Source organism: Alligator sinensis, unplaced genomic scaffold (assembly GCF_000455745.1).
Source record: "Alligator sinensis unplaced genomic scaffold, ASM45574v1 scaffold721_1, whole genome shotgun sequence".
In the NCBI taxonomy this organism is placed as follows: Eukaryota; Metazoa; Chordata; order Crocodylia; family Alligatoridae; genus Alligator; species Alligator sinensis.
This window is the reverse complement of record NW_005841857.1, coordinates 3,899,785-3,917,340: the sequence shown is the minus strand read 5'-3', so window position 1 is coordinate 3,917,340 and position 17,556 is coordinate 3,899,785. Positions and strand designations below refer to the sequence as shown.

At 43.8% G+C, this 17,556-nt stretch overlaps 1 protein-coding gene across 2 annotated transcripts in view; it reads right to left on the bottom strand.

The window, feature by feature from the left end:
* Positions 1-17,556, bottom strand: part of FAM135B (family with sequence similarity 135 member B) — a 392,360-nt gene that overhangs the window by 109,841 nt on the left and 264,963 nt on the right. For both annotated transcript variants that reach the window (XM_025214643.1, XM_006016449.1), the window contains exon 4: positions 343-482. In XM_025214643.1, the coding sequence (XP_025070428.1) occupies positions 343-482 (140 nt within the window). The remainder of the gene's footprint in view (positions 1-342; positions 483-17,556) is intronic.

Below are 17,556 nucleotides of genomic sequence, written 5' to 3'. Positions count from 1 at the left end.
TTCCCTACATTGCAGAGGGACATGCACTACCGATCCTCCCTCCTCCTCCTCATTAGCTCAGAGGGAAGGTGGCTCCAGAACCCTCATCCTTATGAGAACAACCACCGTTGAGGTACCGGGTAGAGAAATGAAGTCCACCTGCAGACTGAATGCTTCTCCTGTGCTCCAAGAAGCACCAAGAGAGAGCACAGAGACAAGTCCACATGAACCCAGTGAAGTCAGAGGACAGATGACCCTGGCCTTGTCCTCAGTTTCAACTCAGTCTCAGAACCCAGTGGAAAGCTTGGGATCAGCACTTATGGCCTCTCTCACCTACTTTATTTACCTCTCAGAAGAACTTACCCTCTCGCCATCTAGGAGGAGATGAACCCTGAAGTTCATGGATTCGTTAAGAACAATCTCTTCGTTCCTGTACAAGATCTGAAACACTCTGCTGTAGACGTTGTTCTCATGAACACAGGCTGAGCAGAGGCTGGAGTCACCTGTGCAAAACAACAGAGCATTGATTTGATTACTGCAATGAGATCATGTTCTATTGTACATGTTGACTTCCCCGATTAACCAGGCCCATTGTATCTGTACTTGTAATTAAACACTTGCATTCCCGATAATTGATGTTAATGATTCAGAATGTTATTGCAGGATAAAGGTCCCCTGCTGAGGCATTTCATGAAAACAACTGTTAAACTAAAGCAGACAGGCTGGATTTCCAAGTGGGAGTTGCTGACCTTGCAACAGCATTAATTTTGGTGACATTTTCTCCTAATGAAGGATAAGCCTTGAATTGTTCTCCTAGGAGGCTTAATACACAAGACTGTAGATTTCTGGTGTCTAGCAGAATGACTTGGATCTGCAAAATTTGGCTGCAAATCTTAACAAGAGAAGGATCTTGGGATTTCTGACACTTCTAGGAAGCCCCATTACTGGGTTGGAAATGCCAACAGAACTGCCCCTCTCTGCTGTAAGGTGAAATGCAAATGTACGACGGAGCCTGAAAATGAAACTCAATGGAGAAAAAGCCTGAAAAAAAACTTTTCCAAGCCTCCTTTGGATCTGGAGAAAGAGACAGCTGCCATTCTGGCTTACACAGATGAGACAATAGTGGAGATCTCCAGCTCTAAAACCATGAGCTGCTACAGCTTGACTTAACAAGCCAAGCTCTTTTAGATCGGGATAAATAGACTCCTGCCCAGACACAGCTGGGAGTGGGTGCAAGCAGATTTGTTTGATCTTCAAATGGTGGATTACACTAGCTATGGATTCACCAGCTTTCAGTGCCATTGTTAATCCGTCCCTGGATACACATTGGCAAACCAGGCCCAGACCTAGGGCCCTAAGTGAAGAAGGGGCCCAGTTGTGCTTATTTTACATATTATAATTATTGAGTGAAAAAAGTAATATAAAAAAAAAAATCACCTTCAGCTAGGGTCCCATGAGTTTGTTTGCCTAGGGCACACTAAAGGGTTAATCTGGCCCCGACTGTATCCATAAGTGACCTAAGAGTCTCCGAAACTCTCAGGTTGCACTATAAGTACTTAACAGGAAATCCAGGAAATAACATTATTACTTCAGAGGAATAACATCCCTTCAAAGTTTCCTCGAAGCCAGGCCTAACCAGAGCCCTACTTGAATCCTGAAGGAGCCCCAATTTTTGGAGCATGATGCACAAGCAGAGGTTGGCTGATGCTTTGCTGGAATTCAATTCTATGAACCCGGTGGTATGAGAGTGCTCCTGTCCTTAACAAAAACCTTCGTTCAGAGATGAGACCTTTTATTAGATCAACTAAGACATTGCAAAAAAAAACCCTACCTTTTTCTGTAAGCTTTCGGGCTCACACACCCTTCATCAGGCTCAGGAAAAGTTAAAGATGGTAGAAAGTTCCCATAGGTAGTTTCTTTTCGTCTCAGACCAACACAGCTACCAAATACATCCCTGACTTTAACACAAATCTATAAAAGTGCAGGGTTCGCTGTCTTGGAAAAGAGATAATGCTGTGATCCCTACTCGAACAGGTCATTAGACCCATTCTTTTATAAACAGGAATGCACATTCACTATGTGCTTTCTTGCATGGGGGTCTGTATACAGCGGTTTTTATTCTACATCTTTGGCAAGGGCACAGTGCTGTTCAGGAGGTCTGAGTGATCGCTGATTACTGACACACACGCGGGTCAAAAGGAGGCAATCTTGCTATATGAAAACCTTTGCTTTGGCTTTGCTCTTCTCATATTATTTACAACTAGGAGTTGTATGGCTAAGAGTATATGAAGCAGCGTGGAAGACTTCCAACTGTGAATTTTATTTGTAACACTTAAAAAGGAGAAGCTGGGACTGACTTATAGGCCATGGCTGGCAGATAAATTGAGCTTCCATAATAATATACAAATATATATATATATATATATTTATCTATCACCTGTCTGCTAGGGTCAGGCAAAGGTGACCCTGCAAAAGTCTGCCGTCTAACAGGAGATATATTGTGAGAAAAAATAAGATCAGACCTGGGGACATTAATGACAGAGTCCATACGGCTGAAACTCAAAACAATTCATGTCATTTCTCTTAACGCTGATTTGTATCCGGCAAACTGAGGACCACACAAAACGTTTCCTCCGCCCAACTCCTCCTGCACGTGCAGAGTAGACAGTCCATAGAAATACACTTTTACTTTCTTGTGCTTTCAGTTAGAAGACTTGAGCCTGATTAGCTCTTCAACGGCACGCAGTCATATTTATTTTAATTTAAACCTCATCATTTGCAAGATACCAAGGAAATGATATTACCGATATAATGTATTCTCATTCCTTTCTGGCGGACAAAAGGAGCTTTACGTTATTTGATTTGGATATTGATGTACTGACTCTCTTTGGAGATGGAAAGTTTAATGTGATTTTCATCTTAAACACACTCCTACCCGGACCACTGCCAACACGTAATTGGTTTAAAAGCTAGATTTGCAAGGTGGTGTAATAGCCACCATTTTTTGTTGAGAAGGTCAAAGTCAAAGACAGCCAACAATCCCCAAGATGTTATGTATCCATGTGAATTAATACAGTGCCATGGTGCAAAGTCCCTTCTCAAACCCGCAGCAGCTTTGCAATTTGGCATTGTCTTGATGCACAGAGATCTACGCTCGCAGTGGTCTGCGGAGCTCCAGAGCAAACCGCTGCAGCACGCTAGCTGCCTAATCATGCCTAATGCTGAGCCCTACTCACTCACAATATTGTGAAGAACGCAGCCTTCACTTCTGCGTCTGTCCCTAGACACTGCTACACAAGGCTTGAAAGCAGTGCTTGGTCCTTTGCAGAGAGCAGGGCTCTTAGACTGGATGCTGGCAACCTGCCCCTCTGGGCACAGTGGAATAGCAACAGCTTTGCGGTGTCAAGGGACCTCTGTGTTCCTACTATATAAAGGCTGGGGTTTAGTTGAACACATGTACACTGCTTTAAGATTGAATCGATGGCTACTCCAGACACTCAGGGCTCTTTATTTCCTCTTCAAGAGTGAATGTCCCTGCTGGCAGCTCAGCCATTGCAAGTGTCTGCTGTATTGAGAGGCTAGTGATACTTTGGGTTAATGCATAACACATATGTACACACACACAACTTATTTTTTAAGGTTCCAGTTGCCAATTTTTCTGTGCAAATAGGACAATTTTGATCACCCGCGGCCATTCTAGTGATACAGCTGTCCCCAGTTTCTTTGTGAATTGTGGTACATTCCCCAGTCTCTTTGTGAATTGTGGTACCATTCACCCACTCCACCTTCTCTCCTCCCAAATTAAAACAGAAATCAGGAAACAGATCGCCAAAGCCCTCTTTTTTCCCCTTTGGCAGGGGAAGGTATTACTGGAAGATCACGGGATTTCAAACAACCACATGCTTTTTCCCCCACCTTGTCTCACAATTAAATCGTGGTGTCAGCAATACTGTGATAAGACATTAAAATACAAGGTGGATTCACCTCATCCTTATCCAGAAGATTTCTTCTGTAGTTTGAAACGTCAGAATCTTTTTCTCTGGTTGGAATTTTTAATTTGCTCCTATCTTTTAAAATGTAGACAGCTGTCATTGCATTACAGCCTACAAAGACTCACCCATCATATGTGGAAGACAGGTTAGGCTCCATCAGATGTTATTAAACAGGACCTGCCTATACCAGACTTAAATTCACTGTACCAGCCCCAGAGAAATCATTATACATTGGGTAAATGTTATAACTCCTTCCCTCTGCTTTCAAAACTGCCTTCACACCCTTAGGAACAGAGTGCCATCAAACACTTCTACCCACCTCGCCTTAAACCGACTGACCTTCATCTCCCACCTCAATGTCAATTAGCCCAATAATGAGAAGACACATGTGAGCTATTAAAGACCTGAACTTCATCACTCCCCACTGAAGCAAGACAAACTAACTATATCCTGCTAGGGACCCATCACTTCCCCTTCATTGGGTGGGGGTATGACTACCACCACTTCAACTCTGCCAGGATGCTCCTGCCACACCTTCCACCACTGAAGACAGCTACTCCTAGCAGCGATTGCCACTGGAGCATGGGTGGCTACTGCCAGCTCGTGTGGAGGGAGCAGTCCCAGTCCTCTGTATTTGCAGCTGGGGTGCTGGAGGGTCAAGAAAAGAGTGCCATTTCCGAAGAGCCCTTCCAAATGTGTGTCCATTGGAGTGATGATAATGTAGAGTTGCTCTCAGGGATGAGGGTTCTCACTGACATGTTCTGTGTCTAAGAAGCTTGGAAATTTCTTTCTATGCTGCTTGCAATGACTTGATGTGAATGAAGACTGGCTTATTTCTCCCTTTCCTGTGACTGAGACTGCCCTTCTGACTTGTATTCCCATGAAACCACTGGTACTTTTGCAGCTATGGCCATATAAAAAAAAATATGCCCCATGCTAGCTGAACCTTTCATTTTTAAGTACCCATCTCACATGCAACACCTGACTGGAGGGTCACCAAGCTACTGGTCCTGTAGGATAAAGTGCACAAAGAGCTGGGTCCCAGCACCGCTGCCATGCCTCTACTTTCTCTCCTCTCCCCTACACAAGTGCCTTAATTTTGCATTTCTTCATTTCCAGTGTCTTACATCTACACCGCTTTTGGGGGTGCCCTGATCCTAACTAACATGGGAGGGGGGGAAGGAGGGAGGGTGCAGTGGCAGGCAGATAGAGGGGCTCAGACTCTACTCCCAAATCCCAGTGTATATGTAGAAATATGGGATTTACAGTTCCCCGAATTTTCACTCACCACTGTCACTCAACCCTGCTTCCTCCTATGCACCTGTCCTCCCCTCGATCCAAATCTTGGCTTGCCAACTACCTATCTCCATTCACCCCCCTCCCTTCACTGCAACCCCAAATCCCTTTCTTCTATAGCCCCCTGCTATAAGTCCTTTCTCCTATAGACCCACCCCTCTCCAGCCAGCATTCAGACATGTCACTTGTTTCCTCTTAAAAAGAGCTTGAGAGTCACCAAATTCCCTTCTGTGCCCAGATTCCCGCTCCATAAAAAAGCTTTCACCAGCATCGCATCATGGAGACATACCTACAGCTCCTTCTCTGACTGCTCTCTGGGACAGGTTTCACATTTGCAATGCCTGGGCAGTGCAGAGGTTCAAAGATCGGAGAACGCCCTTTTGAGTCACCCAGGTCACACGAACGCTAGCTGGCTAGAATACCTATTGGACGGTCTCTATCCATCTACACACCACAATCTGTTTGGCACACGGATGTTCAAGAACCCCACCGTCTAGAAAGCTAAATTCTTCCTTTAACCTTTTTAATACGACTTCGCCAACAAATCAGCAGGTGCTGGGCACGAGCTGGGATCAGCGCTGATCTGGTGGGAGACAGCCAGAGCCACCGCTTGAGTCTCAGGCAAGCACAAAAGAAGTGGGTAGAACCTGAGCTTTATGAAACACGTTTTTCAGGGCACGGGGGAGCCAGCCTTTGCTCTTATGGCCCCAAATTCAGGCCGCCATTTTACACAGCATGTCCACAAGGCAAAACAAATGTTGAGGCACCCTGAGTTAGCAAGAGAATTTTTGAGCAGTTGGAAGAAAATTTGACCGTTGAACAGTAAAAAAAAAAGATAAAAAACTTCTCAACCTTAACTACAGCCCAACTAAAGCGCTCCTGCAATAAGCAATAATACACATCTCGAATGCCCCTACCCTTTGACTCTAACATTTCTCACAAGATACCAGAGGTTATCAAGAAACCCTTGCGATTTATCCCATGGTTAGTCGTCTTAAAATGGACTAGTTCATCTAGCATAAATCTTGCATTCAATGATGGAAATACAACCCTCTGGAAATACCAATGCCAGTTTTGCCTACAAAACAAACAGCAAAACTCAGCAATGAAAATGTTAAAAAGTGTGGAAAATATGCATTTCCTCCAGACAAAATGAATTAAGACATCCCCCCAAAGCAAATTCTGCTCTGTACAGCATAGCTCTTAATCGCAGGAGACTAGATTATCTCAGCCCTTTTTCAACTGTTCAGGAAGAAGGCAGTCCTAATTTCTCCCCACCCTTCTCCACCTCCATTGGTCCTGCTTATATACTAACTTTAACAGCAGGGAGCAAGGAAGAACAAGGGTCGATGGGAAATGCCTTTACTGTGTCTCTGCCACCTACTCACTGCTCAGAGTGGCACAAAAAGCCTTGTTGGGGGAGAAGCAGCTCCAAGGAGGGCCAAAATAATTTATTCATCCATCAGAAAAGAGGAGGAATGGGGACTGACTCATTTCTTCTGTTCTGACCTGCTCAAATAAGTTGGTGAAAATTGTCCCATCCCTTCTTCAGGTCAGGGTGCAGCAATGCAATCAAGCTGGTTCTAGTATCCTAGACGATAACTGTATAGGCACCAACATTTATTTTATTTTCCTTTAAATGCAACCCTACACATACAATTATAATACCATCAATGCTACAGTGGAGCATAAACCCACGGGGGAGACATGTTTTTTGGAAAAGATGTCCCGGAGGTGTTAAATACCAGTCCCAGGGATGGGGCCTCAGTTTCAGTACATCCCTAACTCCGTGACTGCTGCTTGCTGGGAGGGTACAACCAAGGATAGCCACTCTGCGCTCCCCTGGTTTCTCATACTCTTCCTCAGATGCTTGCCATGGTTGGATCCGGGGCAGTAGCCTACTCGTTCAATCATAGTCCTGACCCAGTACAGCAGTGCTTGCATTCTCAGGATGAGTGTGAAAAGGTGAGCGTGAAATGTATATACATAATACTAGAGAAAAAAAATTACGTGATCTTGGGATTGCATAATCTTGAAGAAAAAAAAAAAAACAGTGCAAAAAACCAAGCCTATTACTATTCCTTTAGTACCCAGCACTGAAATAAGATGATTATTTAAACGATAATGACCCCCCGACCCTCTCAATGGCTAAGAAAAAAATAATACAATTATGTTATTGCTCAAATAAATGAAGACACTGGATTGTGCCAAGCCTTGCTTTAATGAAACCGCTACCACAAAAGAACATCTATAAAAGAAAGCTGCAATATTAGTAAGCCTGGTTTCTGCCTTAAAGCTATTTCTGTCTGAATAGTAATGCAGACTTAAGTACTTGGGGTTTTTTTCTGAGTAAACACACAGTTCTAGGAAACCACTGTTGGCTTCGGGTACTTATATGGTTCCCATTTATGGCATTTACATGGCATCTCAGAGCCTTGCCATCCTAAGAAAGGAAGAGGAGTGCTGCAGAAATTGTGTATGCAGGACGTGGAAAGTGACACTACTTCTATACTAGGCATTGGTTAAGCTTTAGTGTGTCCAGTTCTGGGCACAACATTTTAAGAAGCAAGCAGAGAGACTAGAGAGGATCCAGAGGCGAGTGACAATGATGAAACGGTTGAAGCCATACACGAAAAAGGTTGAAGAAACTAAGTTTCCTTAGTCTGGAAAATGGAAATTAATGCAGTTTTCAAAGGCTGTCATAAGAAGGAGGAAGAACAATCATTCTCCTTTGTCACCACAGGCAGGGAACAAAGCAAAGCAGATTGAAGTTAAATCTCAGACGGGGGGAATGAACTAAGTGGGCAAACCTTAGGACAATGGAAGGAGTTGCCAAGGGGAGTTGGGAAATTTCTTTCACTGGAGATTTTCCAAAAGAGTCTGAAGAGGCATTTGTCTGGGATGGGTTAGGACCGTCACCCTACATTCATGCCGAGGGTTGGGTTATATGGCTTGTGAGGTTCCTTTCAACCCTATTAAATTCATGCTACAAAAAATAAATAAATAAATAAGTAAGTAAAAAAAAAAAAATGAGGACAGACAACGTGCAAAGTGATTTTCCTACGGTCACACTAGACATCTGTGTCAGTCAGGTCTGACTCCAGGTCTCTCAAGTGCCTGGACTGGCAGCCTGAGCCTTGTGCCATCCTTCCTCTTTTGCTATGCAGCATCTCAAACTCCTCTTGATTTTGGTGGAGCTGGTGTCTTCAGAAGTCACGGCCAGATGGTTTACTTGCTAAACCGTATGTGTCCTCTATTTCCTTCAGCTTCTCTTGCCCTTGCCAAAATTTACAGGCACTCGCAGTTCCTGCTAATTTTGCTTTCCATTACTGAAAAGTAAGGCACAGACATTCCTTGAATGAACAGAACAGCATCATACTAAAACCCAAGCATTATAATGCGAAAAATATCACCAAGAGAGACCAGAAAAATCAATACAAATAGTTTTGTTTTTCTGACTCACTTTCCCTTTGCCATCTGTTGAAGCCATATGCCTTCTTAAATAAGTGCTAAATATAGATCCTATTGCAGCAGATCAAATAGTTGTAACTATTGCACCCCTCTCCTGGAGATTTCATGTCTCCATTACAGTATTTAAAAAAAAAAAAAAAGCAAACAAATAAATCCCCCTTTTTAGGGGTTTTGGGGTATAAAAGAGAAAGAGAGAGAGAGAGAGAGCGCGCGAGAGAGAGAGTGTACACACACACACAAAAAGGCAAGAGAAATTTATGACTTGCTGCAATGGAGATGAGAGCCAAGGTACAGTTGCCAAGTACACTGTAAGAGGCGACCTTGAGACAGAAAGCAATGGAGTAGAATAAAGATCCGCTGCTCTGTGTATTAATACAGTCCTGGCCTTTATGACAATACCACATTTGATCTAAGCAGGAATATGGGCTAGGAAATGTACTTGCTGTTTTTTTAAACATTAGGGAGGTGCAAAATAAGAACTGAAGTCCTCTCCTCATCAAACCAACTGGAAACACATTTTGGAATAGATCATACTATTTCCATGAAAAAAAGAGTCTCAAAAGCACCCTGGAAATTCAACACAATGTGCCTGGAATTTCAGAGAAGAGCGAAGGGTTTTGAAGGTACAACTAGGACCCATCACTTTGAAGATGTCCCATAATCCCCAAGGAAAAAGAGAGGGGGAGAGCAGGGAGAGCCCTGCTATGCTCCAGTGCTCGTCTTGACCCTGCCTACTGACACTTGTGACTACCAATAGCCAATGCAGAATGGGATCCTCCACGAGTTAATGCTGACATGAAAGATGATGCTGAATAAACCAAGTGCACGATGGGATGCACTCTCCTCAGAACCACAGAATTCACATCTGCAGGAAACAGAACTGTTCACCTAGTCCCCAAATGTAAATCCCATTTCCACTGCTTTCCTTTCTGACATAACAATACATAATCCATGATCATTTCTGACAGCAAAAATACCGTATCTCTTATAACCGTGGTTGGTGAAAAGAATAGGATGCTATTCTGAAACTAAGGGTGCAGACAGAAGTGCAGCTCCCCGCTGTAACTGAGAAGACTTTGCAGGAAGTGCTCTGAGTTACAGCGATCCCCCGGACCAAACAGAAGTTCACGGTTGGTTCCTGGGGAGGGGAATCTAGTTGCTGGCTGGGAGCCTGCAGCTGGTTTCCCCTAGCAAAGCCCCTCCTCTCTCCCAGCCTGTCCCTGTTTCAGAAAAGGAGTGGGGTGAGGATGCAGAGGGAGCTCAGTCGAGGTATTTCCCAGCCAGCTCTGGAGAGGGAGGGGTGAATTGGAGCCCCCCACCTTGGGGGCTCCAATTTACCCACCCCATTCTAAAAACAGCTCGAGGCTGGCAGGCAGCGCAGACAGAAGTTACAGAAGACGCTGTGTTTTGAAACATCTTCAGCTGACTCCTCATGCAATGAGGGTTTATATTTTCACCCGATCGGCCATTTTTGAAGCTGTCTGCAGCTGTGTAATTGTGTCTGGTCACTACTTTCTCTGGCCAGATTGGGCAAAAATTGTCACTTCTGTCTGCACCCTAACAGTAAAATGGATAGAAGTCCAGCTGCCATCTAGTCCAGTCCCCTACAAAGATGCAGGATCTGTTACTCCCAGTTCATCCCAGACAGACTTGTATTCAGTCTCTTCTTCCAAATCACCAGTGAAGGGCAGTCCAGGACTTCCCTTGCCAAATTGTTCCGCTCTTCTTTTGTTCTTAAAGTTAGATTTTTTTTACTGAGATTTAATCTCCTAAACTGCAGTTTCACTCATAGCCCTGTGCCCCATCCTCTAGAGCAAGCAAGATCAATGTTTCTCCATCTTTATGAAAGCCTTCCAAATTTTCAAAGGCATCATGTCTTAACCGTAATCTCCTTTCCTCAGCCTTTCCTGACACACGAGCATCCCAAACTAGCATCTTGTTGTATGTCTCTAGGACTTTTAGTTTCTCTCCACTCCTGAAATTGGGGGATGGAGGGGGTGGGAGCACATAATTTGGTCTCTTTTGCAAGTGTTATATTGACTTTGTGGGTCCATTGCTGTCAGTAGCAAATTTTCCACTGGCTTGAATTTTAATACAAAAGGTAAAAGATTCTCATTTACCTTCAATATTTTGAACGTTTCACACCACCTTTACATCCTTCAGGTAGCGGAAAGTAGCCATAAGCTTAATTTACACATGCTTTATGGACATTTTACATTGCACAACTTAGAGTAGATGTGAATGAGACCTGAAAGATGTTTTTGAATGAAGGCTTGAAGTCCCTGGAAAAAGAAAACCAAAAAGCCACTAGATACTTGACCCACCCCCATACAGTTTGTGTCTCTGGTTTCACAAGAAGACTGTGTTCCGTCTGTTATGCTATCTTCTGAGTCAGCTTAGACATGTTTTATCTAGACTTCAATTTTCTTTTCCAGTAAAGGAAAACAATTGTTTCTCCTTGGTTCTTTCCTGCTATGAACCAGCCCATCATTTCCCACTTCTACTACTGTTTGTGCGTGAGTGGGTGGGAGGGTGACAACAATGAAGTCCGGGCATTAAAAAGGCTACTGTAGAAATCTCATTGGAAAGGAAAAGCTAGATCTCAGTTGCAAAGAAATGTGCAGGCAGTAGTTGAAATCCAGACAAAAATACCTTATTCCATCTCACATTGCTGGAAAAAAGGTTAACCATGAGCAGTGTGGGTGGTCACCAGTTTCTGATGGGCCTGTCACCTCTGCTAATAAGCCATTTGAGGGGTGGAACTCTATAATTACTGAAAAATGCAAAGTTAAAATAGTTCTGGCATACATAAAACACACAATGTATAGTATCAACGCATGCAGAGTGTGGGTAATATCATAGGAAAGTAGAGCTGGAAGGGGCATCACAAATCATCTAGTCCAGCCCCCTGCTCAAGGCAGGAGCACCCCTGACTAAACCATCTGAGCTAAGCATCCATCTAACCCGCTCTTGAAAATTCCCAGGGATGGAGATCCCACAAGTTGTCTAGGAGGCCTGTCCCAATGCTCAACTACCTTCATAGTCAGAAAGTTTTCCCTAATCTCTCATCTAAATTTTCCTTGCTGAAGCTTGAGGCCATTACTCCTAGTCCTGTCCCTTATGACCTCAGAGAAAAGCCCATCTCCAACCTCTCTGTAATTGCTCTTCAGGTATTTGAAGACCGTTATCAAAACCACCTCAGTCTTCTCTCCTCCAAACTAAATAACTTAGTTCTTTAAGCCTTTCCTTATAAGTCTTGCCTCCCAGGCCCCTAATAATTGTTGTTGCTTTGCACTGGAGAAACCAGTCCATATCTCTCTTAAAGGGTGGGAACCAAAACTGAATACAGTCCTCCAGGCAGGGCCTCACCAGCACTGAATAGGGTGGAAGAATCACTGCCTTTGATTTGCAAGACATACTCCTACTAATACAATCCAGTATGCAGTTGGCTTTTTTCCCCACAACAAGAGCACACTTATCTCATATTAATTTGATGATCTCCTGTAAACTCCAAGTCCTTCTCTGCAATACTTCAGCCTGGCCACTCATTCTCTGCCTATATTTGTGCATGCAATTATTTTGTTCCAAAAGGTAGGACTTTCCGCTTGTCCTTAATGAATCTCAAATGATCGCGGACCATTCCTCCAGTCTATCCAGGTCAGTCTGAATTCTAGCCCTACGCTCCAGAATGTCTTCAACTCCACCCAGTGTGGCGTCATCTGCAAATGTGCTTAAGTGTGTACTCGATCCAATCATCCAAATCATTAATGAAGATGTGGAACAACATCAGACGTAGGACAGGCACCTGGGGAACCTCATTTGATACTGTCATTGTAACTCGGAACTGTAATTGTACCTGTTGTTACAGCATGTTATCTATGGTGTAATGGCCTGTATTTGAGCTTTGGTGGGTCCTGACTTGGCCCAAGCGTTGGCCAGGAGGTTGACAAGTAATATCAGTTTACTATGAGTGCACAGCCTTATTGGTTCCAGGGGTACCAGACACGTCGGTTCATAGGTGGTCACTCAGAGGACTGAGCTACCCTTTATCCGCCCCAGCCCCCTTAATCAGATGAGACGCTGGATGCAGGGCTGAGAAGGAGGGACAACTCACCTGTTGCTTTTTCTGTGCACAAGCGAGTGTGCACAACTGACCCCCTCCCATGCCCTTCCAGAGAGGATAATAAACCGATCTGCAAAATGGCATAAAATAACTCACCGCTTGCCCAAAACAAGGCGATGAGCTGAGAGTCCCTGAGCTGGGGACTCTTTTTTTGCTCTGGGGACTGCTCAGTGACACAGCACCACCCATTACAGAGGACAAACTGCAGACAGGGAACCAGCCTACCCAACGGGGCAATCAATGCAATTACCGCTGACAGAACGAGGCCCCAAATGAGCAGGTTGACACCGACATTCCTATTGTGTCACTGCAGCTCTTCTATACAACACAGCACTCCTACACTATGGCAACTTTATAAAGAAGTAAATGTGCCTGCCTGCCTCAGAGGCTGAAATAACTAAATGCAGCATGTTACCAACACAAAAAAAATAAAAATAAATGGCAATTCCAGCTATGGCAAAAAATGGTTCAGTTTCTAACAAAAACTGGGCCATAATAAAGAAGTTTCAATTATAGCTGTGCTGAGTATCACAGGAGGAATCATTATGAGCATATGACACGAGCTTAATGAAGCCCGAAACATACATTTTTATATTTTGCGTCATTCCAGCTTTTTGTTTGCTTTGAACAGAAGCTTGAAATCCTCTCAGCCAACTGTGATGTATGATACATACATCATACATCAGCTGAGCTCTCATGTACGATTAGTTTCTGATGTCCGAGCTGCCTATAAAACTCAGAACAAAAATGCAGTAAAAAATGTTTCTTATTCATTTGCTTCTCCAATTAGATTCCATCAACCTCTGCCATACGGCTGGTACTTTTTTTTTTCTTTTTTGCTTTTTAATTACTCACATTATTTCAATCGAAATCCTGCAGCTTCGTCTGGATCACGCATGCACATAAATCAGCGAGAGGCCTCTCATGCTTTGTCAGTGCATGACAGGCACAAGCCATTTGCCTTTTTGCCTGGGATTTCATTTAGCCGCATTAATCTTCTCCCTGTGACATGCCAAGGGGGTCATTAGCTGCTCTTTCTTTGGACCAGTTTCTGGTAAAGCTATTGGCCCCTCTCGGTCTGCATTAAGGGTCATTCAAGAAGAGTAGCCGTTATCCCCTCCTGAAAGGTCTGGCTCTTATTTGGAATTAAGGTCTCGTGAATGTTATAACACAAGAATAAGCTCTGCAGAGACTAGACAGCATATGAATGAAGTGCACGACTACCTGCCTCACTTAGATTAAAACTGTCCTACGACTTCACAACCACAGAAAGGAGCACAGAAGGCATCCAGCCCAACGCCATCAAAGAATCACAACAGGACGCACCGCAACGAAGCACAAGTATGCCCACTTCAGGTACATTATCCTCTGAAAGCCACAATGTATCAGTTCTTAATGAGGTTCCAGGGTGCACCAGAAACTTTGAGGCATGTTTATTGGCTAACTACCAGCATCACATTAAGGGTGGACACACTACATCCAAGCTTCACAGCAGATTTCCCTAGCAGAGTCCCCTGATGTATTGAACCCTTCGGGAACGTCTATTCGAGCAAGTATCTACCTTTCCAAAATTCCTATACAGTCCCTATCAAGATGGCATCTGAATATCTCACAGTGCTTAACATCTCTCTCCTCAAAATGCTGTTGTGCAGTTGAGAAGTCCTGCTAACACCATTTTACACATAAAATGTCTGCTCAAATAGATTAAATTATAAGGTTGAAAGGGATCTCCAGGGTCACCCAGTCCAACTCCTGCACAGATACAGAATGGATTGTTCCTAAATCAGGGCCTATCCCGGATCTGGCATGTTTTAATATTTTCATTAATGATTTGGACAATAGGATCAGGTGCAAGCTTAACAGATATGCAGATGACACCAAGTTAGGTGGAGTTGCAAGGGGTAGGGCTAGGATGTACAATAACCTGAATAGATCGGAGAAATGTTCCACAGTCACAGAATTATAGAAAAGGAGGGTTGAAAGGGACCTCAGGAGGTCATCGAGTCCAAACCCCTGCTCAAAGCAGGACCAGCCCCAACTACATCATCCCAGCCAGGGCTTTGTTGAGTCAGGCCTGAAAAACCTCCAAGGATCAGTCAATCAGATGAGATCCAACAAGGGCAAGTGCAGAGTCCTGCACTTGGGACAGAATAATTGCAGGCATAAATACAGACAAGGGGATGAGTGGGTAGGCTGTAGTACTGCAGACGAGGACTTGGGGGTTACAGTAAACCATACACTCAATACGAGCCAGCAGCGTGCCTTTGTTGCCAAAAAAAAAGTGGCCAACACCATAGTGAGTTGTATTAACAGGAGTGCACTTGGAAATCAAGAGAACTGATTATTCTGCTCCATTCAGTGCTGGTGAGACCACACCTGGAGTACTGTGTCCAGTTTTGGGCCTCATATTTTAAGACAGATGTGGACAATTTGGAAAGAGTCCAGCAGAGAGTGACAGAAATGATTCGAGGCCTAGGAAGCATGACTGATGAGAAAAGGCTGGAAGAGCCAGTGTTAGTTAGTCTGCAAAAGAGGAGGATACCTGTAGGGTAATTACAGAGAGGCTGGAGATGGGCTTTTCTCCGTGGCTGTAGGGGACCAACTAGGAGCAACAGACTCGAGCTGTAGCAGAGGACACTTAATTTGGCAATTAGGAGGATCTCTACCTATAGCCTGAGCTAGTCATGAAATAATTTAGTGCCTCAGTTTCTCAGGGGTAACAGAAGGATAATGCAACTTCTCTCTTCTCTCCTTATAGTGCAAGATTTTAGGGGCAGAGACTCTCTTTTACCATGGTTGCCTACAGCAAAATGCTCAATGGGCCTTCCATCTGTTTGGGCTTTTAGGTTTAACTGTTATACAAAAAAAATGAAGGTAGTGATAGTATCTAGTCTTACCGAGAGAAACTTTTGCAGATCTATGATGATTGTTGCTGACCCATTTTCAGGAGCATGCCTTTACCGGTTAACTTCAAGGGGATGTGGTAGTAGAGTACTTAAGGCATTTTACTACAGATCCAAAAGTCTGAATTAAGCTTTGCTCCAGCCTTCTGTTTAAAAATCCCAAGTCCTGTCAAATGCCTCTGTGTCCTATAAATGGGGAGACAGCTATTCAGGCTGCCAGATATGATGCTAGCTACACCACTCTGTTGAGGCTGACTACAGAAGCTGGTGCGACTTATCCCAGGCTAATCCTAATCATGGCTTTCTAGTTTCAGGTAGCTATTCAGTCCAAGTGAGACAGCGAGTTTTGTGTAAAAAAATTCTCCTAGAAACTTCAGAATATTTTGATTTTTTGAGTCAACTTAACATCTCTTACCCCTCACCCCAAGTGGCTGGACTATATCAAAGTGGTGAAGCTTGTCACTGTCTCCAAACTAAACCTATCTAGTGGTCAAATCCTAGCCCCACTGAAGTCAGTGGGAGCTTTGCTGCAATTTCAATGAAACTCTGATTTCACCTAATACTTAAGATCAGTCAACAGCAGCTCTTTTGCTGTATAGATTCAGACATGCTGGATCCACAAGTTAATCACTGACCTTGGCTTTGCCAGCTCTAATAATTGAGAGGCCTCCCTTGATGTATCCCAGACTTGAACCTGAACGTTCTGGATCTAAACATATAACCCTCCAGTTAGCTTGGGAAAAGTAGCATGGGGGGGGGGGGGGGGGGGGGGGCATGTGTGTGTGTGTTTCCTTGGAAAGGGCCCTTCTTTCTTCCCTCCACCCCAATGTACTTAATCTTGCCTTACAAAATCTCCACTTGAATGCAACAAAGGATTACACCAGGATACTGTTGTGCAAGAACTACTGGACATGGCAAACTGAAAGCATATCACAACATAATGACCAGGAAAGAAATCCAAGCACTGTAAAACAAAAGGGGAATTCACGTTTCAGAAACACATCAGCTCCCTCTTTTTTTCCCCTGTGCTTTTATAAATGATGAAAAACTGGATTTTGGTTTCCAGTCTCCAGGGAACAGAAAATTAGATAAAGACAGTTCTACTGCCATACAGATCACTGCTCATTTCGCATGAAGATCTTTCATGCACCACTGTCCTTGAAAGGATGCTGTCCTTGAAATGAGAGCGGTGAAAATCATACACGAGCTTGTAAATTTGAATGATGGGAAAAGGGTAAGAGTTTCACTTGTTCTTATTTAAAATTGATGGAGGGGATTTAAAGATTTGATTGGAACTTTTCACATCGGCAAAAGAATGAAAAACTGAGCGAAACTGGAAAGTGTCCAAAAGAGGCTTAGTGAGAATCTAGAAGAGAAGGTTAATAAACCTTCATAAATTATAATAAGGCAAAGACACCGGGAGGGAGTGATGGAAGCAAGGGCATTGGCACTTGCTAGGGCCAATTACTCCCTGTCATAGAGATACAGGAATTGCCATGCTTCACCACGCCAGGGTTTGCTCAGCCCTAGCATAGCAAGTTTCAGACAGGGCACTACTGGTGGCTTCAGAGGAAGAGGCACAGCACACTAGTGTAGGCAGCTGTGGAGCAACCCATCCACAGAAGAGGTTTCTTCATAAGTCCTCCTTTAGCAGCTGGCTTGCTGGAAACCATGAAGGATGAATAATATTCTGTCCACAAATCTTCCTCTTAAAATCCTTGCTATAACAATTCTGGAAGTTCTTATAACTAAGTTTTCGTTACTGCTGACCACAATGGTGAAAACGTGTTCA